We start from the raw sequence: 22,591 nt of genomic DNA on the forward strand, positions 1-22,591 counted from the left end.
CTGTGCTGGTGTGTGCAAGGCCAGGACACGGGGCTGCCTCTGCAGATGACCAGGGGGCAGCTTTGGTCAGGAGATTAACAAGAGTTCAAAAGAGCTTTATTTTTTATTTCTATTTTTTTCAGTTTTTTTTATTAGTTTCAGGTGTACAAAGCAGTGTAATAATTAGACATTTACACCCCTCACAAAGTGGTAACCCCCACCCCCAATCTACTACCCCTCTGACATCCTATAGAGCTGTTACAATTCCATTGACTCTATTCCTTATGCCGTATGACCTCTGTTTCATTGGCGTTTGTTTTTTCCTTTTGGAGAGTAAAAATCCTGTGAAACAAGGGAAGTGACCCCTTTATTTTTACCTCTTTTTTTTTAATCAAGATACCTAATGCTGTTCCATTGGAATCTGTAGTTGTGCCCGACACTTCATAGGCCCCTGAACCTTATGTGAAGGGATCATATTTGACGAATTCTGCAGCTTAAAAAAAAGAGTTTACTACAGAGCAAGTTAATGATTTTAAACTTTGTAGTTAGAGGAGAACGAAGCTATCTAGATTATTAAAACTTTTCCCCACGGAGGAGTTTCTGAATATAGCACCAAATACAGATCACCTCTGATTGTACGATCTGCTTTCTACTACTTTCTACTATACACTTGAGTTTATTTTGCAAGAAGCAGAAAAGGTAAGCACACTTCTAAAGTACCTGTAATGTTAGTATCTTCTCCATGCAAAAACAGGGATTTAAAATGTCTAACCACTATGCTGTCCACCTGAAACTAATATAAAATAATAGTGAATATCAAATAAAATTTAAACTTTTTTTATTTTTTTAAAGGAAAAATTAAACGGGGACTTACACTTTGCTCTAGGGGGACGTAAGAACAGCTGACGACCAAGGAGTCTTTTGCCGTCTCAAAAACAACTCTGAATAGTAAATAAAGAAGATTTCAGTACAATGTCATTTGTATCTGGTTAGTTTTTCTCATGCAAGACTTCTTAAGGCTTATTGGGCCGTGGGTGTCTTTGTGGAATCTTATAAATATCATAAAGATTTTTCTGTATAAAAATGCACGTGATATCGTATACAAGAAATTCTTAAGTAAAATGTATGAGTTTTATAATTCTCTGGAGCCACCTGTCCTTGGGCCCCAGGCAAAGAACTTGTGGATTTCTTTAAGACGTATTTCATTAATGTGTTTCCTGCAGATCTAGGGCCCAGGTGACCCAAGCCTTGTCAGAGACCTTATCCATATATAGCTCTGACTTTAAAGAGGACTGGGAAACTGAGGGGAGAGAACTCCGTGCAAACCCCTTCTCCCTCCTTCCTTCCCCTTCTTCTTCTCCTCAAAAGAGCTCAGAGTACTTCACCTCTGAGAGTGAGCTCAGCTTGCCTACTGTATCATCTCATGTATTCCTGCATGATTTTGAGACTTCGCCTGTTAACTGGAATTACTCAGTGTGACATTTGGAGGAAATGTCTGAGAAAGAGCAGCGTGTGGATTTAATTCAGCTGGTTTTAAAAGCTGTTTATCGGGAGACCTCTACATCTACTGAAACATCGTTTACATGTAGAGAATGTTTGGGTTCCCGAAGTGGCCCGAATCCTTTGGCGCCAGAATTCACCCTGTTAGTGAGGAAGATCATGGTAAGCCTGCACTTATAAATTTATTTCAAGGGCTCCTTCTCTTAACACTACATCAGATCAGTCTGAATCCGCCTTATGAATCAGGGTGTCAGAGACCAGAAGGTGTTTGCTTTTCGTCTGGTGAACAGCGTGACTCGTGTGTCATGTTTACTTCGACACAGAAACTATTCCTGTAGTAGACTGTTGACCGTCACAGCTGCTATAGAATCAAATGCAATGTTTGGCAGACGTAGCTGACGATAAGTTTTACTTTCTGCTGGTGTGTGCAAAGGCCTCGTCAGTGCATGCTAGTGATGAGAAAACGTGGGACTGTTGTATCAGACCCTAGAGAATGTCACATGACCTGCCTCATGTGTGCAGAGGAAGTCATGGCATGTCCCTCCCACTCAGTTTGTCACTTTCAGTAACAACTGAGGTCCTCAACACTGGCGGAGAGTTGCTCTTGCTGACATGTGTATTTGGGAAGTGGGCTGGGCTGCCAATATCATCCCATTAAGCTAGTTCCTGCTCCATGGTAAACACAGTGTGGTCTTGCTTTTGATGATAACCAAACCCTTCCTTGCGTCTCCTTTCCCATCATCCGCCTGCATTGCCTCCTGTCCTGTGTGTACCTTTTCTCATCTGCCAGCCCAATTAAAGCTGTAGACAGGGGAAGGTTGTGATTCAGTCCTGTTTTTTCTCCTTACTACCTAGGTTTACGCAATGACTTCTTTTTTTTTTTTTTTTTTAAACGCTGCTAACTTTTTTTTTTTTTGAAAGATTTTATTGGGGAAGGGGAACAGGACTTTATTGGGGAACAGTGTGTACTTCCAGGACTTTTATTTTCCAAGTCAAGTTGTTGTCCTTTCAGTCTTAGTTGTGGAGGGTGCTGTTCAGCTTCAAGTTGTTGTTCTTTCAGTCTTAGTTGTGGAGGGCGCAGCTCAGCTCCAGGTCCAGTTGCCGTTGCTAGTTGCAGGGGGCGCAGCCCACCATCCCCTGTGGGAGTTGAACCGGCAACCTTGTGGTTGAGAGCCCACTGGCCCATGTGGGAATCGAACCGGCAGCCTTCGGAGTTAGGAGCACGGAGCTCCAACCGCCTGAGCCACCGGGCCGGCCCGCAATGACTTCTTAATAGTGGTGATGGTAACACTGGTGTAGGAACCGCTGGTGAAGTGGGTGCCCACCTTGGCTGCATGATCTATTGCTATCAGCTATGTAGCATTCCCACATAGCTAATAGCAGTAGGTGATGCAGCCAAGGAAAATAAAGCAAGCATCAAGCCTAAAAGAAATGCAACCCATGCAGTTTCTGCTCACTTCCTTTTCCCAGGAGGGCTTGCTTTTCAGAGAATTCTTGAGGTTCTTTCAGTCTGGCTCTTTAGAGAACAGCAGAGGTGCGCTCAGGTTCTGGAACAATGTAGTGCACAGATGCAACAAGAACCATGCCACTTGGATGAATGAAGTGTGGCGGACAGTGTCCTGAACTCCATAGCAGTGTATGGCACAAACTGAATTTTGCCATGGGTGCAAGTGCTTGGATAAGGGAAGGCAACCCAAGGCACCACCCCGAGAGGTACAGTGATGTCCATGTGTGTCAGTCCCTTGACGGGTTCCCGTTCTGCTTCTCCCTATCCTCTTCTTGGGCTTTCCTTTTCCCTTCTTCCCTACGTCCTTTGTGTGTGGCAGCCACAGGCATTGTTTTAATCCTACAGAGAGCGCAGGGGCGGGGGATAGAGAGGGTGCCAACCTCCGTAAGGGCTGCTTTATTATTTAAGACTCTTCAGAAGGACTCAAAGCATTGAGCAGGCAGCTCCCTCAGGCTACAAATGAGGTCTCATTTATCTTGGTGTCCCCAGAACCTAGCACAGGACCTGGGACAGAACGGTTGCTTAATAAATGTGTTGAATGAGTGAATGATGCAAATAAGACCCCTGGGCTTAGCAGGAAAACCAAAGCACACACAGGAAGGGCATGGGGTCGGCCAGACTCCTATAGGAGAGGCGCTCGGCGTGCTAGAAGGTGCTCCTGCTGAAGGGCAGCCCAGCAGGTACATAGCAGGTGCAAGACCAAGAAACCGGAGCGAGAGAGTCAGGGAGAGAGGCAGCATGGAGCAAGAGAGAAAGCCTGTGTTTCCCACCTGGGCCACGTCCAAGGACCTGCTCCAGGAGAAGCTGGGTGACCCCAGGATAATTGGTTCACCTTTCTGGTCCTCAGTTTCCTCACCAAAAAATGGGGATAGTAAGACTACCTTGTCTGAGAAATTCAAGAAAGCTTATGTGGCGTCTCTACTAGAGGGTTTGCCATGTGGTACATACCTTGTGATTGGTAACTTTTCTTTCGGTTGAAGTTGCCTGTATCTGTATCCTCAAGGCCATTTGTAAAGATTTGGGGAAAGTTGGGGGCGGGGGGTGACTGAGACTGAAACTCGAAATGCATCACTTACCAGTTTGATATAGAGACACTGCACACACACACACACACACACACAAACACACACAAACACACGTGCATGCACACATTAGTGTGGTATGGTTTTACATGATATATTTATAAATGGCATCTGTTACATATTTAAACGTTGATGTACACATAACGTATAGTTTATTTGATGTAGGATGCATGCGATATAAATACTGAAGTATCAAAAATGAGCTAAAGGACACATACCAAAACCATGACCGGTGTTAAGCCTGGGATGCAGGAAGGGAGAAGGGGCTGAGATGGACGTTTCGTTTCTTAGGGGGGAGGGTGGTAGCTAGAAGCCAGTGTTACTTACACAACATATCACGACTTCTTATGTCTGAGGGATGGAAATACAGTGTTTGTTCCACTCTTTATACTTTTCTGTAGCTTTTAAATTTCTCAAAATTAAAAGAAGTTGATGAACCCAGGAAGATGTTTGCGACAAAATGTCAAGTGGAAAGAAGCAGATTACACAGTGGTCACTGGCCTTGCTCACACCTTCTGCTGCATCCCAGGGCGTGCAGTTCAGTGGAAGGAAACCTTCGGGATGCACTGACCTACAGGCACTAAGCCATGTTCTAAGTCCCTGAAACGCTCCTCTTTCAGATTTCATTGGAAATCACTCCTATTTTTAGGGCTCTATCGTCATGGCCATAGATGCAGTAGACCTCTATTAACTGCTGTTTTTTTTGGCCAGTTGGCCAAATGTGTGACCTCCCTTCATTTAACAGAGCGTCATAAACCATTGGGCTGATAGTCACCGCAGACTAGTCAGCTCTGCTTGTCCCAGCCTCTCCTGTGTCCTCTGGGCCTCCCTCAGTTGTCATCCTCCCCAAGTGCTGATTTCCAGGAAATGTGTTAGGCTCACCAGGCCAGTGGAAACCTCAGGTTCCATGATGAATTGGCTAGTTCACTGTTTTCTCTGTGGGCAGGGACCTCCCGTCAGCGGCAGCTAAAAGCCTGGCTAAATGCACTGCTTCCTATTCTGAAAGCAAAGAGAAAGAAAAGGGAAGGTGAGCACTGAGACCCAGCAATGTCACTCCTCTGTATGGGAAGAAAAGAAACCAACTTTTCACACTCTCTCCTCTCTCGCCTGCTAGTGGCACAGTAAGAGGGGCAAACCGGACGTCCTCCACTGTCTCCACCTGTGACAGGGTGTGGCGGTCACCATCCACAGAGCCTCGGTGGGAGGGGAGGCGTTGGGGAGGGCCTGCTGGGTTTTCTAATCCATCAAGGAAACTGATTCTCATCTGACTCTTTCTGACTATCTTGAGTTAAAAGCTGTAAGGAAAGGAGGGATGTGCTTAGTCTCCCCAAAGCTCCAACCACGTTCAATATAAATTCTAGGGTATAAGCAATCAGGTCAGAACAAAGAGCTCAAACGAGTTTGTCTAGAAGGCACATCTTTGTCAAGAGGCATATGGGTTAAAAATCCCAGACTTGCTAAAGCCATCAATCAAAATCACTGTCCTAAAGGAAGTGAACCCTTGAGAAGACCCATGAGGCTCTAGTCTACCAGGTGGGTTGTCCTGGCTTGGAAGTGAGGGAGTGGTATTTAAATCTGAACTTTGACACCTGAGAATAGACTAATTAAGACATCCTTTTGAATTAAGCCCATCAAATGGCCTGGAAATTTTCCACAATAATTCCACAAAAATATGTATGGGATCTCCATTACCATTACAGTAGTACATCGGTTCTTGAATGTCTCCGTTGACGAACATTTCGGTTCACGAACGCCATAAATTTTATGGATCTATGGTATCATTAGATAGTAAAATTCATGCTAAAGTTGCAGTTTTAGGGGTTGATTTTAAAGGGCTGGAACGGATTAATCCATTTTGCATTACTTTCTATGGGGAAACCGTGCCTCACTTTTCGAACGTTTCAGAACTCAAACGATCTTCTGGAACGGATTATGTTCAAAAACCAAGGTACCCCTGTATAAGGAATCAGGTACAACAGGGAAAAGTTTTATAAGATAATGTTAAGTGAATGACACCAAATAAAAAAATTGTGTTTATCATAGGATTGAAACTATATGAAAATGACATATATATATGTGGACAGAGATTTACATGAAACTTGAACACTCTTAGATGTGGTGTAGGAAAATTTTATTAATTTAATTTTGATTTTGATTGATGGCTTTCTTGTTTGTACAATGAGAACAATTTTATAAAATGGCATTTTGGAGGAGAACTCTGGTCTCTCGAAGTGGAAATTATCTCAGCTGTTTGAGCTCTTGGGAAGAGGGCCAAACCCTTGACAGTGTTAGCTTCCGAACCCTCTGATGGGAATTCAATTCTCTATGACAGGGTGGGGCACACTACAGCCCATTGGGCCAAATCTGGCCCATCAGACAAGAGTGGTTTTTACATGTTTAAATGGTTGGAGAAAACAAAAAGCAGAATAATATATTCTGACATGTGAAAAATTATGTGAAATTCCAAATTCAATGTCAACAAATAATGTTTTATTGGAACACAGCCGAACTTGTTTTTTGTTTTCGCTTTTATCTGTGGCTGCCTTCATGCTTAAAATGGCAGAGTTGAGTTGCAACAGAGACCATATGGAATGCAAAGCCTAAAAGATTTGCTGTTGGGTCCTTCACAGAGAAATTTGCCAACTTCTGCTGGAGGACATCAGTTGAATGTGACCTAGAGATGTGGACATCCCATGTTTTTAACCCTTGCTTTTCTTTATCCTCAATCCCATTCACCTCCTCATGGGGAAGGAGTATATTTTAAGTCACCTGAGGGCCAACATCAGATAAAACTTGAGAAATAGGTGCTTTAAAGCTTCGAAAATATCCTCCTTTTGTTGGTAGAATGAGGATTTGGGTGTAATAAACACTTCATGGGGGACAGTTAAAGCTGTTTAGTTAATACTTATTTCTTGGAAATGGAAAGCCTAATATACTGGATTGCTACCACTGCCGTTGGTATCATGGTGATCATTCCTATATACGGTCAAAGAAACAGTCAGAGGCTGTCACACTCCTCCTACTGCTCATTATAAAGGAGATCTTTTTCCAACTGAAATAATAACGTGTGGGCCTAAGTAAAATAAAGTTCATCAGAAAGGAGACAGCCATTAATGTCCCAACTGATTTTTCTAATGAAGTAAGACTTTAACAGCACAGGTAATTATTTTTGCTTTTCTTCGGCATTTCCTCAAAACGGTGTTATAAATTGTTGTTGGACTGTAAAGGAAAATGCTGCTGAAATGCTTCCTGACTGAAGAGGCTCTGACAGGCCCGGGCCTGAGCGGGTAGAGTGCCTGCTTTTGGCCCATCGCCCTCCAGGAGGAGAATGAAACAGCAGCCCCTTGGAGTGCCCTTCATTCCACTTTTCCACCTTTTTCCCGCCTCCTCCTGGTCATGTTTGTTCTGGATTCTAGCTTGTCATTCACACACGCTCAAGCCGGGAGTGAGGCTCTTCTGTCTTGTACTCCTTGTTCAGGGTCAGAGCTTAAATGTCCTCGTTCCCATCGAAACTTGGATCTGAGGTTACCTCTGGGTGGTGATACATGGAGGAAAATATTGGGGGGAAGGTATAGATGGGCAGAGAAGGGAGACCGCCCATTAAATTTCTGCACCAAAATTCAGATGTGGCAGTTGTGTTTCCTCAATGAAGATGCCCTTTGGTGCTTAGAATGCCGGTCAGTCCCACAGTGCAGCGTCGAGGAGTCGTAATTAAGTCAAGAAACTGAGACCCAGGAACCCCACAGTTGGGAAGAGAGAAGAGGAAGGTGAATCATGGAAAGGGAACAGACAGGAGGTAGGAGAATCAAAATAATGTGCGGGCCAGACACTCATCGATGTTCCCGGCATCATTCAGAGAGGTTAAGAGGAGGGTGAATTCTTGTCAGTCAGTCAGTCAACCCACAAGAGCCTATTTATGACGAGTATAACAACTCACATTTCCAGATAGAAATAAGCCTCACTTAACCAAACTTCTGTGGTAAGCCTTCATTACAAAATGCATGTTTGCTTTCTCCAAACATGAGAGTCTTGACTGTAATGTTTAGTTATCTGACTCTACTGTGATACCTGTGAGGTTCTTTAATACAGAACTTTGTGACAACAGCAAAAGACTGAGTTTAAGATGGCTGATTGAATATTATGGAAAGATAATCAGACATGGTTCCTGTGTGGTTCACACTGGTATTATTTATATAAATAACAAGGATGCATAATGGACAGTGAGATTGTTATCAACCTTTATTCCCACTCCTTGCAGCTCTTCTGTGCCTCTAAGTTCCAGACTATACTAGTAACCAGTCTGTGCTAATACTTTTGCTCAAAAATTACTTTTTATCAGTTGTATTGTTAAAGAGGGCTGCTTTTTCCCAAATATTGACAGTTTGCTTTACCTATGAATGTCCCGGGCCACTTCCTATATAATGAACGTCATTCAACACATTCATCCTTACACACACACACATACACACACACACACACACGCACACACAGCACCTGCCTCTCTCCAAACAGCTTAGTATTCGTAACCATTTGTAATATGGGCTACACAAGGATTCCATTAGGTATCAAAAAGACGATTTAGGCTAAAGTTACTATAACACATGGTGATGAGATGGAAGTATCACTGAGAGAGGAAGAGACCAATTCACCCTAGAACAACTGGGGGAAATTTCACTTAAAGACAGGATGTTGGAACAAGATCGCAAACTTGAAATAGCCACATAGAGAAGGCTGGGAAGGGAGAAGAGAACAAGATGTGTGAAATTACTGTGGTATACACAAAGGATCTGCCTGTTTGGGACATTGTGAGTGATTGGGCCTGTTGGTTGTTTTTGTGTGGTAGCAGAGAGTACAGCAGCCATACCTTAGAAATCTTTTTTTTTTTTCAGTGGCGGGGGTGGCAGATGTTTGATTTTTTTTTTCATGCCTAATAAAAATGTTACAATGAAAATATTTGTACATATACTTTTAACAACTTTATGGCGGTATAAGTTATACCATAAAATTTATACTCGTTTGACATGTACAATTCAGTGAATTTTAGTAAATTGACTGAATGCCACAACCATCACCACACTCCCGTTTTAGAACATTTCCATCAACTCAGTAAGATCCCTTCTGCCTGCTTATAATCAGTCCCCATGCCTACTTCCAGCCCCAGGGATCCAATGCATATATATTTTTAAAAATGTATAGTTGAAGGTTTGTCTGTGATACTGATTGCTACAATTGCTCTAATAAAAGGTATGAACATTTTGATGACTCACAATACATGTTACCAAAATACTTTTCAAAGCAGTCGAACCATTTTACGCCAAGGCCAACACTATAGGAGAGTCACACTTCACTGTGCACTCCCACGAATTGCGTGTGGCTATTTTTAAATAATGTCTCATTTTAATTTGTCCTTTTTGATTACCGAAGCAGACCATTTTTCTATTTGGTGTTTATGGCTTTATTTTGTTTGGAATGAGTTTCCACTTTGTGTTCTTCCCTCTTATTGGGATCCTCTCACTGTTCTTTTTTTATTGGTATGAGCTTCTCGTATAACTTTTATCATTTATACATGGTATGCTGCGGGTATTTTTCCCATGATGAGGTTAGTCTTTTTATTTTGTTGTAATATTTTTTTTACATGCAAAGCTTCAGTTTTACATAATCAAATGTGCTCATATCTTTTATTTTTCCTTGTGATCTTTTTCTGTTCTTTTGAGGCTAAGAGTTATCTCCCTTTGACAGAAGTTCAGTTTTATATACTGTTGTATTATTGCAAAGATTTAGCACATTGATCTTTTTGGAATCTGTTGTTTCTGTTATTCCCTTTGTCAGATACTTAATTCTTACATATCTCAGGCTACATTTCTGGGATATCTTATTCTGTTTTGGAGATTTTTAGTGGATCCATTTAAAACAAAAAATACATGGAAAAACTGACACACGTACAGAGGAGGGAGACCCAGATGGAGACCACGCAGGGAATGGACCAAGGGATGCTGTCAGTGTGGGAAGACCCATCCTCTGGTTTCAAAGGCCCAGACTAAGCCATTCTGTGAGAGGAAGGGGTTGGGGATCTGCTGTCGAACAGTTTCGTGGGCAGCTTGGAAATGTATCTGATGCTTTCCAGCCGGATAGTGAAGTTTCCCTGTATGGAATGTCGTAAATGGAGGCCCAGCCTATGTTAGCTGCAAGATCAGAGAGGAAACCCTCTAGGTCCCCCTCCAACTCCCAAACTTCAGAACTCTCTAGATAGTTTTCATCCTTTCATTTGTTCAACAAACATTTATTGAGCATCAAACATGTTGCTGACGCTAGTCTAAGTCCTAGGGATGGAGCAGTGCACAAAACAGTCTCCGCCCACTCGATGTTTCTGTGCAATGGGGACAACCAATAAAGACAACCAACAAAGAAGTGAATTAATATATTAATAATGTCAGGTAATAATAAGTAATGTAAATACAATTGAAGCAGAGTAAGAAGCACTATTAGATATAGGGTGTTCAGGAAAGACAATGAGATGACATTTGAGCAGAGGTCCTGAAAAAGGGAGCAATGGATGAGTGGGGGGCTGGGGTCACAGGGAGCCTGCCAGGAAGGAGGAGGAAGGATTAGCACCCAGGCCCTGAGGTGCCCGGCTTGTAAACTCCTTTAAGTTGCCAGGAAAATAACAGAGACGACCGAAGAGTACATAGAAAACCTATTCAGAGTGAAGGTGTGTGTCTGCACCAAAAATCTCCGAAAGCAAAAGCTTGCGGAGATGTTTGTGTGTGTCTGCACCAAAATGCCCCTGTGGGTTATCCGACAACACTCAGCATCAGCAGGCATTTCCGTTCCCCCAGTCTGTGGGGTCCTTGTCGGGCTTTGCTCTCTGTAGCTCTCAGTGTGTCCTTTACACAAGGGTGGGATTATGTCCAACAGTTCCTAATTCCGCCTGCGCAAAGCGTCTTCACAAAGACTTCCATTTGGTCGTCCCTCTAAGGGGAAAGTGCGTGCTGCAGCGAAGAGAATTGCTCTGTTACTCCCCAACCCAGCTCACTCCCACTTCCTGCCTTCTGACAGCTGAAGGTTTTTAGGTTCTCTTTTTAGCACAGTTCTTTAAAAATTTAAATGAGACCTAAAGTCATATTCTGGAAGCAAGCTCCCTGCCCTGCCGGGTAGGGCCAATGGGCGATGCTGAGATGGGGCCCGCTCCTAGGTCCCCCTTTCTTAAAATGACACCAGCCATATGGGAGCGCTTACGCTGGATGTTTGTGATTTCCAAGTTTTCTGCTCATAAAATATTTGATTCTCAGAGCTGCTGACAGGTGATAATAACAAAAATGACACTGATTGGAATTTGAATGTAGTTACCAACTAACTACAGTTACAACAAAACAACAATAATACCAACAAAAATGCAAGGATTACCCCGGGGGCTTGGGCTTCTCTGAAGGTTCCCCACCGGGTGGTCACAGGCACCGCTCCCTCCTTGCAGGGCTGGTGTGAATACCAGTGAAACAATGTCTGCAAAGCAACGAATGCGGTTTTTCTTCTCCTTCTATAATAATGATAATCATTTCAGCAGAGCCAATGCTTGAGAAATGAAAGTTGCAGTCTTGAGATTAAACAGCGTGTTTGTTTATTTGTCCCGCAAAAGAGAGTGCTGTCTTATGGTAACAGTGAAGTTGGAGGGTCGGAAATTCACCTTGGGCTACACAACCCTTCACTCACGTACAGAATTGGAGTCACTGCTTATCAGTGAACACACTAGTTCACGTGTGTGTGTGTGTGTGTGTGTGTGTGTGTGTCTATCTGTCTGTCTGTCATTGCATCCATCCAAATCTTCCTTGTGGATGAGGTGCCCTCCGAACCCCACGTTGGCCAGCTGGGCCTTTCTTTGATTTGAGACCTCATTTAGATAGAAGTGGGGAAGGGACTTAGGTGTCTGCCCTAGCAGCTTTATTGTAGCACATGAAGTCTGGCCTGTCTTAGGTGCAAGGCTGAGGGGGGAGGGAGGGCTCCCTGACACCTGTTGGACCATAATTTATAACCACAGTCCTCACTCACCTGACAGCCACGAGATGGGAGATCCCTATTCCTCTGCCAGGGCACTGAACAAACACGAGGTTGAACAGTAATAGTAGTAATAATCGCAGCAGCTAATATTTAGTGACTGTCTGCCAGACACTGTATTTTTCCCATTTAATCCTGATCACCACCCTCTGAGACAGAGGCCATGATTATCCCCAGGAAACCACAGCCCCGTAATTTGCCCGATGTCCCACAACAGTGTATGTCCATGTATACACTAGAAATGTCCTCTTTCCTTTTCTAACAACAACAACAAAAAACCTCCATGAGCCCACGTTTCCTTTCCAGCGAAACACCTAGCGTCCATTTGCAGGTCTACTCGTGAGTTGAGATATGTGGAAAGCGTCACCTGATATGTTTCCAGCATTGTGTTGATATATTTGCGTGTGTCTCATTTCCCACGTTAGAGAATAAGGTCCCAACGGTCAGCGTCCATGAGGGTCTCCTTCCTAACTCTCCAATATGGGGCTCAGAGAGTGTCTCCTGAGTGGTCTGGGCCAAGGCTAGTGATGGCATCTGCGTGGGCGGTGTCACCAGGGAGACTGTCCACGTGGGATGACTGCTCAGGGCAACTGTCTTCTCAGGAAGATAAGTTACCCAGTTTCTCAGCCCAGGAGACATTTCATGCAACAAGTAAAACAAGGCTGCAGATGACACTGCACTCAGACACTGCGAGCAGCAGGGGTGACAGATGACAATCTGATGATGGAAGAAACCAAAACATGCTAATGAGTGAATTCACCTTCAAAAAGAACAAGCAATCTGGGGCCATTTAACATGGGCACAGGCAACCCCTGAAGACTTCATGGTGTGGTAGCATTTTTTTAATTTGTCAAACACACGTGCACATGTGTGTACACACATGTACAACATGTATCAATTATGTGCCAGGCTCTATTTAATCACTTCACTACTATTAACTGACTTTTCAGCAACCATGTAAAGTAGGTACTGTTGTTATCATCATTTTACAGGTGAGGAAACTGAGACACAGAGAGGTAACTTAAGCAAGATCTCAGAGCTAGAAAGTCACAGAGTCAGGATTCCCCCCAGCTAGATGGTATGATAACATTATAATGCTTAAACATTAGGAAAAGGTGAAATCTTGTCAATATACAGATATTGTGACAAAGAAACATCAATACTCTTGAGAAATAGTTTTATGCAAAATTATTATATTCCTTAAGTTTTAAGATCCTTTTAGGAATAAGTTCGAGTTATTTAGAAAATTCTGTTTTTAAAGGACTATTTAAAAAAACACACACAACAAAATTGAAACGCATATTGTATATTTTTTAAAAAGGTCAAAGGATGCAAATAATATTAATCTGTGACTTTTTACAAAGCCCCTGTCTTTGACATTGTGACGCGCGCAGATATTTTGTTCCTATGCCACCTGTCAGGGATTACAGACCACCAAGCCATGTGTTTGGAGCAAGGCAACCCAGCCAGGTCAGACGTGGAGCTTATATCCCAGTCCTACACATGCCTTCATAGTGTATATATTTTACAGGAGAGAAGATGGAATATGTTCAAAAGTAACAATGGTCTAGAGTCCTTAAAACTTCAACTAATCTATTTCGTTAGTGAATGAATCAGAAGCACTTTTGCATCCCACACATACCAAACATAGTCCCAAAATATGTTATATTCAGTGACTCCTTGTTTGTTTGGGGTTTTTTTTATCCTGTTTTAATTGAGAGTGGCTTAAAACGAAGACATCCCTGGATGTACCGTCCCCCTCTGAAAAGTAATAAATTCCAGGCATGGAGACATAGCTATAAGAAATGAGTATCCCTAGCCCCAGCTGAAAGGGACTTGTGTCTTGTTCATGAGAAATTGGTCTTCCGAATGGATCGTCCATTTGGTCATTTCTTGGTGAATGGCTGAGTCTTGTATGTGCCTTGTATATGTTCTTGCCAGTATAAAATAAGGGCTTATTGGGAGCTTGGTAAAATTCCCACGCCTATCTCAAGGCATATATATATATATATATACATATATATATATATATATATATATATATGTCAATATACAGTTTATAAATCAACCAACACATACTGTTTATGACTTTCTTACCTGTGCCCAGTAGTCACTGATGAATTCTGGGTCCTGATTGCAAGGAGACATATACTGAGAGAAAATTGATGGTGAGTAACTGTCTCAGGCCTGCTTTGAATTTCTCATTCACATGGTATTGTTTTCCCCTCCAGGGTCGAGATTACTGTTCTGAAGAAGAGGATATCACATAGCACCAATTCTACCACTCAAACCAGGAGCTACTACTGTGTAAATAGGTTACACCCCAGTTGAAATCTTTGCAAAGGTCCGTCCTCTTCAAGGAACAGCACTAAAAGAAGATCGTTCCGTATTGTATGCCCCATTAAATTACAGTGTTTCTTAATGAACTTGCAAAGGAATATTGCTAAAAACAAAACAAACAAAAAACTGTTACGAACTTTCTTTGTTGCTGCTAGTTCAAACTTGTTGCAACTTTCACTTCTCTTGTGTCCAGGTATGCAGCAAAACTCTGCAATTTCACCTTAAAGATATTGTTGGTTTTACAGAGGCTCTCCAACCTATTTTCTCTAAAGATGGGGTAGTGGTGATCTCATATCAAACTTCTATTCTAGACCCGTTCTGCTTCTAAGTATCTCCTTCCCTCTCCCTTTCTTCCTCCCTGGCTCTCCCGAGCCATCCGCGGTCTGGAGCCTTGCTTCTCACTGGCAATGTCGCGCTTTGGAGATGGGATGGTTGCTATGGCAAGCCTTTTTTCTGTGCTACGAAGAAGTAGAGAAGCTATTCTCGATTGAAAGCATGTTGGGACATGACTCCTGGAAGTGACACAGGAGCAAGCAGCAGGTCGTTTCATTTACTAGGTACCTTAATCAAGGATTAAGCTTGCAACACTGGCTTTGCTCAGATGCAGACGGAAGTGTGTGATCACAATCATTTCGAATTCCTCTTCCCCACTTTTTTTTCTAAGAAAATAAACATTTTACTGTTTTTATGGATCCTTGTCTTCTCCCATTCATCCAGTTCAGTGTTTTATGATGCTCCTGGGTGCGGAAGACAGCCCTCCTTTGCTGGGACACCCGTAATTGACCTCAGTGGCTCCCTACCATCCCATGAGTAATCTACCAAGCATTAGCTGGGCTCTAAGTGGTCAGAAGAGATGAAGGGACATCCCACGAGTTTTTAGGAGGGCTTGCGACCTCCCTGTTAGCTTTCATTTTGTTAGCAAACAAACCACACCCTACTTCCTAATTCTCTCCCTTCAGAATGGTGCAGGAGCCTTGCCACTTTCCTTTCCTGTCCCTTGCAGCACTGGACAGTACAGGGAGAGGTATTCGCCCACTGGAAAACGTAGCACATTGACACTGGTGATGATACTTGGAGATGCGAAAACTAAAGCCCCAGGGGCAGTCTTGGGGAATGTTAACTGGGTTTGGTAGAGTTTATTTTTCCATATTATTATATGAAGAGAATGACCTCTTCCCAAAGACAGAAGTAATATTTTTAACAAATGTTGTCACAAGTAAATAGCAGTCAAAAGGAGAAAATAACTTTTGTATTTTTTTAACGCATTTGATAGCTTTGACTGGGGGGTTCTCTTTGTTACTTTCTGGGGAGGGCACCAGTCCGGGTTTGGATTTGTCCCACAAAAACACGGAAGGAGCACTGTGTGTTTCTCTCTTTGGGGCTTGTGACTGTGAAGGGCCTTGCTGTCGGGTGCACTGCCACCCTCCAAAGGTGGCTGGTTAGTATGTTCTGGGTAGTCAAGAGATCACCTGCCACAGATGACAAAAAGAAGCTCAATTTGTTCTTGTTGAGAAGATGCGCCTGGGCTGTAAAATCCATCCACATAGCTCATGGCAAGACTCCTCGTCTCCTTTTCGACCCAGGGCACAACAGTGAGAGGAAGGAGACTCGGTCACGTGCTATAGAAAATGGGCTTAAATGTTAGGAACAACAGCCCTCCATTCTTTCAGCCAGCAGCAGCTATTTTGGGGAGCAGCTCTGGTTGTTACATAAAAAGAGATGAAGCCAAAATGTAAGGCTTGTTATCCTGCTTCAAGCAGGAAAATGCTGGGAGAGTCAAGTCGCCTAGAGTTTTAAGTGTCCTCCCTTTGTATGGTTTTTGGCCAAGCGAATAAAATGGTTTTCTCCCACTGTAAACGAACCAGTAAGGCCCACCTCAGACGTGTCCACTGAGGACTTGTGCACTGTTTAAGCGGATAACCTGTTCCCAGGATTTCTTATTCTTACGAAGCAAACAGTAAATGTCTTCCATTTGACTCCTTGACTTCTACTGTCTCAGCGTGTATGTTGCCAGAAAGTTCTCACCTACCTGAAGGTGAAACGTGCTCGTATCATTGTTCTTATAGTCGTGTTCAACATTTTGACGTGATACACATATATACAGAGAACCAAGTGTGTCTTGAGAACCTGACTTTTGTTTCATAAAACCAAAAACTGGTTCCCGGGAACCAGTGGCTTTTCATCTGGAGTTGTGTCTTCCGGTTTTAACAGTTGGAGACCTCTTTGAGGTACAAAAGTGATTTCATCTGCAGACACATGTGATACCTCTAGAAATAGATCTAAGAAATGGGGTGGTGAAGGGGGTTGGTATGAAATGTTTGATTATAATAGCAACACTCAAAACGATCTGTTTTCCATTGGTTGGTTTTAATCATAAAATTGTCAAGTGATTTGTGTTTGTACTTAATTTTCTTATGCTTTCTGAAAGGGCCTCAAGCAAAAATATTTTGCCTTTTTCACTCCCGTGTATCTGAACACTAAGCAGATTGTCTCAGATACAATGAAAAGAATAATCCAGAACTAGTGCTCCCGCTGGCTGTGATCTCTGAGGTTCAGGGAGATGGAAGGAGGGAGGGAGGGAAACGGCCTGGTGGATGGAGGTAAAAAAAGGATGAGAAATGGACTGAGAAGCATTTAGCAGAGTTGATAGAATGGCTGTGTGCCGGGTGCAGTTCAAAATCCAGCTGCCTAGTGGCCCGTGGGTGGGGCCGACTGTCAGCAAGATTTACAGCTGGATTACACAGGCCTTGTGTGCTCCGAGTTGTAGAGTTGTAAAAGTTCAGCAGAATATACACGGCTTTCTTTTGGTTGGCAGAGATTCAGGATCACGGAGTTCTGCTGTCATAATTGAATACGTGTTTGTTGCTGGCAGAGAACCTTGAAAGAGGTTTTTACCTCAATGATGCCTCCTAGCCCCAGGCTGGAGCATAGAGTGGTGTTATAGTCTATTCAGGGACAAAGCAGGTATGAAGCCCAGAGACAAGGAAACTAGGGCAGCCCTCAGAAACAGCAGTGGCCAGCCATGGGCCTGCGGGAAGGCAGGTCTCTCTCCCTCGGCAGTGCCCAAGGTCTGAGACTGGGCTTTGGATGACTCGAATAAGAGATGACCTGACTGAAGAGTAGCCGTGGTTCTTTAGTCCTCTGCCCGCTTCCTCCTGTAAGGCAAGGAAGCACCTCAGGGTCAGGGGCTCCCCCAGGGTCAGGAGTGGCCACGCCTACAACATCACAGGCCCCAGGAGCAGGCCCAGGGATGATGGCACCCACTTTTTGGTCTAACGTGATACCATCCCATTTGAGTTATAACTTTGTCCTTCCCTCACCCTCACTGAGACATTTTTTTTTTCTCTTAGGACCAGACTCTCCCATAAAAGCCTGCTAAAAACAGAGATTATACCTCTTATGCATTTTACCTCAGGAGCCTGAGATGCAAGTTGGCATATTGATTACAAGTCCTGTTTAGACATCGGGCAAGAGTTTCAAAGAGCATTCCATCTCTACTAGTTTTAGAAAAGAAACTCGGTTAAATATGTCAGCCTTCTAGGAAGAAAATCTATCCAATTCTTAATCCAGGAAAGTACTGACTCTGAATCTCGGACTCCCGGACTCTACGATGTTCGTTATGAAAGACAAAACAATTGGTTTCTAAGGCTCTCTCCTTCCTCCGCCCAACTCCCTTATTAAAACCAAGTATTAGATTGCACTCTATAATTTTACGTAAAATCTGCTTTCCATGTTTTTCTCCGTGGAAGGCATTCTCAGAGCTTTATTTCTTTGTACCTCTCAGAAATTAAACTTTTTAAGTTGCTTAAACCCCAGTAGAAAAATAAGTCATGGTGGGGGAGGGAAATGTCTTTAAGGACATCATGAAAAGGTGGCTTGAAGCAGGAACTTTGGCTTCTTAATGTCACGGATGGATTACCAGACCCTCATGCGCCTGGGTAAACCTGAGTGAGGCCACTGGCGTTCACACTGCAAATGTCCCTGCAATAAACCTTTGGAATTTCATGAATGAGGTTTAGGAACTGCCTTTTGCCAATGAATGGATGTATTTTTTTCCAAGGGGGAAAAAAAAATGTCTTTGATTTCAGTCACCTTTTTGTATATCTCTGGCAAAGGGGCAAAAAACTAGGGCAGAAAATGGTTGTAGGTGAATATATTTACTTTTGCGACAAACTAGCCATGCCATATTTTTCAGGAGACTCTGGTACCTTATCTGGGATCTAATGTAATCTTGGGCAAAGAGGAAAAGGAACTAATGTTTGTTATTTATACTCACTCTGTGCCAGATAACTGTGCTAATAAGCATTTTATAACTGTCTCGTGTCACCCTCACAATAATCCTGTGCACTGAATCTGTTACCTCCATGTTCTAAGTAGTGGATCTTACGTGTAGAATACATCTCTCCAACATAAATGCCCATGTTGAAAGAAGGCAAGATGTCATTCACGTATTTTCCCAATTGTTTTATTATCCCTATGCCCTTTGCAACACTGTGAAAACTACCCTTTGGGGGCATCTACCTTCCAGACTCTGTTAGGCTCATCACCACCTTGGTTTCTCCAGACAGTGTGTTTTACTTGGCCTCCTCATATCTGATGAGCTACACACAAATCGGGAGAGGCCTCTGGCTAACAGCACGTGAGTGCCCAGAAGGAAAAGGCTCTGGGAATTTAGGTACCTGTCTCCCTCCTTGGAACCCTTACGGCATCTGAGAAAGGAACCTGGTACTTCTGTCGCTAGATAGGCATCTGAGTCTGTGATCTCTTTCCTGGGTCCCAAGGCTGGTTTCACTGCAGCCTGCATCTTTTTAAGGTGAAAAAGCCTTAACCTTGCACAGAAGTTTGGGAGAATCTTATCTCCAAAGGTGGAGGGAAAGCTTGGGCCATTGACTGGAAATCCTTTCTTGTGGGTAAGGGTTTGATGTCTCTTTTTGATCTTTGAACTGGGGTGGGGGGTGGGGAGGGTTGTATTTTCCAGGCTGGTTTAAGCCGTGAAACTAGATGTGAATCTCTTTCTAAACCTTAAATGTTTGGGATCCGTATATAGTGACTTGGATAGTCATTTAAATAACTTGTCCCAAGGTCAGAAGAGCTCAAGAATACCCCCGAGTTCCTCCTGGCTCCTAAAGACACATCCTCTAAAGATGACTCCTGTCTCCATAGCAACTGTTAAAGGTGCTGCTAGAGGAGACCCGCCCCCGCCCTCACTTACTTAGCTTGAAGGAATCAAAAGAATTTCCTTGTGTAGGGAGGATGCAATGACCAGTTTTTCCATGAAAACTGCCCCCAAGATCCTGCCTCTAACCTGGCAGCTGTCAAATTTGTACAAGATAATATAGGAAATGGCTCTTGTCTCGTGGAAGTCAGAGAAGTTGCTTTATTTCAGCAAGATTCACTCCTAAACCAAAAGCCTCATTCTAATGCTATCTTCCCACTGTACCCTGAATTCTCCCTTCTTCCCTTTCCAGGGGTTATTTTTAGCCCGAGGCTTTGAACTTGATTGAGTAAAACTTAGAGGCAGTAAAAAGAACACCATAAACTCAGCCAGAACAGCCTTAGGGTCCCTAGGGTTAAAAATAGCTGTGGAACCTAGGGGGGCCACTTGGCCTACACCCAGAAGTGCCAGAACAGCTTCCAGTTTCTTGACATTTCAGTCCAGACCTTCGGGAATGTTCTCTCTTGACAGTCAAGTGGGAAAAGGACGGTTTCACAATAGATTTCAACCCAGCTTTTTTGTTAAGCAAGATGCAAATTCATTTTTAAAAAATTGCATTTATTTTCCTGGAGCAGAACCAGGCAGCTGTCTTATTAGGACTCTAAATTTAGATCTCTTTCTTTCCTTGCGGGGGTGGGAGGTGGGGGAACGGGGCGGGGAAAGAAAGAGAGAGAAATTATAACTACTTGGTCATGGAAATAGTTGTTTAAGGAAGAGCTGTATTTCACCTGTTTTGTAATCTCTCAGATAATGTCTAGGAAAGTATTAGCGTTACTATACTAATACAAAACAGGAAAAGCTACTGCTCATTCTTGCTCAAGTCTAAGTTAGACCCCCATAGGAGGATGGAAGCCCACTGGTTGTCTCCCCTGGTGCCCGCCCTGTACCAGGATGCCCTGCCAGCGGCATGTTTGCTTCACCTGGGCCTCTAGCCTGGATGTTGTGCTGGCATCCTTTCCCCACCCCAGGCACATAAAGGACTCATCCCGCAGGATGCATGCCAGGTCCAGCTATATACAACCACAACATTTCTCACACACTCTCCCACTCACCCAGTGTGGCATTCCAGCAGCTCCACTGGGACGCTCCAACACCAGTGTGTGCGGTTGGGGCCCTTCACTGAGGCTGTCCCAAACGCAGCATTGTTAGCATTGCCTCCCCCAATGTTAAGGACACATTCAGGTGACAGAGTATTTATAGGACACCGAGTATACTCAAGGCACTGAGCTAATCGCCAGCAATACATGACTGAAACAAATGCAGCTCCTGCACTTGAGGACTCACGTCCCGGGAGAGAATATCGGAAACACCTGTGGGATAACCACTGGGTGCTGTGGGAGCATCTCAGAGTGGCAGCCGCCCAGCTTTGGGAGGCAGGGGGCTTCCTGAAAGAGGTGACATCAAAGCCCACGTTTATCAGAGGACTGAGGGAGAGCGTTGCAAAGGGCCTTGCAGGCTGAGGGGACAGCATGGACGCAGCCCAAAGGAGGGGCATTGTGGTATCAGGGCCCGCATGCAGGAAAGCAGATGGAGCTGGGAGTTGAGAGAGAGAGGGATAAGGCCAGAAGAGTCAGCCACCCATCCCAGAGGGCTCCATGGACTTAGCCGGGGGTGGTCCTCTGCCCTCTGAAGCAGAGGTCACTGCTGAGGTCACCCAGGGAGGTAAAGGGGCCAGGATTTGCCTCCTGTCTGTGGAAGAGCAGTTCCTTGCTGAGATTGACTTATCCCCATGTATCTCCCACCCCCACCCGACCTCCTCAGCCTCTCACCAAAAGCTGTTTGAATTCAAGGACTTTCACCTGGGCTGGGTCTGGTTTAGAGACATATAAGGAACAGCTCTAGGTCATCCTGAGCTGTCTGTAGAGCCACCAAGGTTAAAAATACCTCTTGGGAATCGGCTGGCCTACACCCCGGGATGAGGGTGCACCCCAAGATGAATACACGGGAAGCAGCAGAGGGCTTCCCGACTTAATGTGTGACACCCTCATTCAGTCCACCAAAGGCGGCTGCCCTTGAACAGCCTTTCCCTGGGTTAGGTCACACCTGGTGGCCGAGCCTCTTCTGGGTCTGGAGTATACACCAGAGTCCCACCAAAAGGGACATTAAATTTTTTTAAAAGCACAGGATTGTTTGCACATGGGAAATACCCTCAAGCCTAGACAGCTGCCACGGACCTCCCGAGGACAGGGAAGGTTGCCGAAACCTGGAGTTCTGTGCTCTTCGGACATGAGGGAAGCCTCAGAGACAAACGGAGTCTCTGTGGAGACAACTCGCAGTGCCTTTCAGGTTTTCCAAAGCACCTGTTCAGAGTTCAGAGCACTGGGTTTTTTCACAACCCTCTCCCCACCAGACAACTAATTAGAAACTTTATTAAGGAGAAGGAAAGAATGAGATGAATCAAAATACTAGCTGTCGGGCAGCATGGTTTCTAGAAAAGGCTTAAACAAGTGACATCATCTCCCTGAAAGGTTGGAGGAATTTGGGGCGGAAGGGGAGTGGCTCGGGGATCTCACAGGGCCCTGAAAGCTCCTTGGGGCTGACCTCTTCTGCAAGCTCCCCATACCTGCCCTCCTGGGTACAGCCTGGCGTATCTAACAGCAACTCCAGCCTTCTGGACCCTTGGAAAGATTTTAGCTCAAACACCCACTCTTTTCCCAGATATTCCTCCGGCTGTTTGCTGAGGAATTTCTAACTCTGTATCTTGTGGTTCCCACTTGAATATCCCTAAGCCTAGTCGTTTTTTTATTAGAATTCGGTCTGCGGCAATTGTGCTGAAAACTGACAGAACAGTTGGCCTCACACACACACAGGCCTACTTTCAAAGTAAGACCCTGGAAGTTCCTCTTGGGAGGTGAGGCTGGTCGTGGAATTTAGCCAGGTTTGCCTTAGAGCAGAGTCTCCCTGTTGTCTGCCCGGGTC

At 44.1% G+C, this 22,591-nt stretch overlaps 1 protein-coding gene across 1 annotated transcript in view; it reads left to right on the plus strand.

Moving 5' to 3' along the window:
• Positions 1–15,149, plus strand: part of C22H1orf21 (chromosome 22 C1orf21 homolog) — a 197,071-nt gene extending 181,922 nt beyond the window's left edge. The window contains exon 6 of the mRNA XM_033092717.1: positions 14,349–15,149. Within this exon, the coding sequence (XP_032948608.1) occupies positions 14,349–14,387 (39 nt within the window). The 3' untranslated portion in view covers positions 14,388–15,149. The remainder of the gene's footprint in view (positions 1–14,348) is intronic.
• Positions 15,150–22,591: the final 7,442 nt, after the last annotated feature.

Source organism: Rhinolophus ferrumequinum, chromosome 22, assembly GCF_004115265.2.
Source record: "Rhinolophus ferrumequinum isolate MPI-CBG mRhiFer1 chromosome 22, mRhiFer1_v1.p, whole genome shotgun sequence".
Lineage (NCBI taxonomy): Eukaryota > Metazoa > Chordata > Mammalia > Chiroptera > Rhinolophidae > Rhinolophus > Rhinolophus ferrumequinum.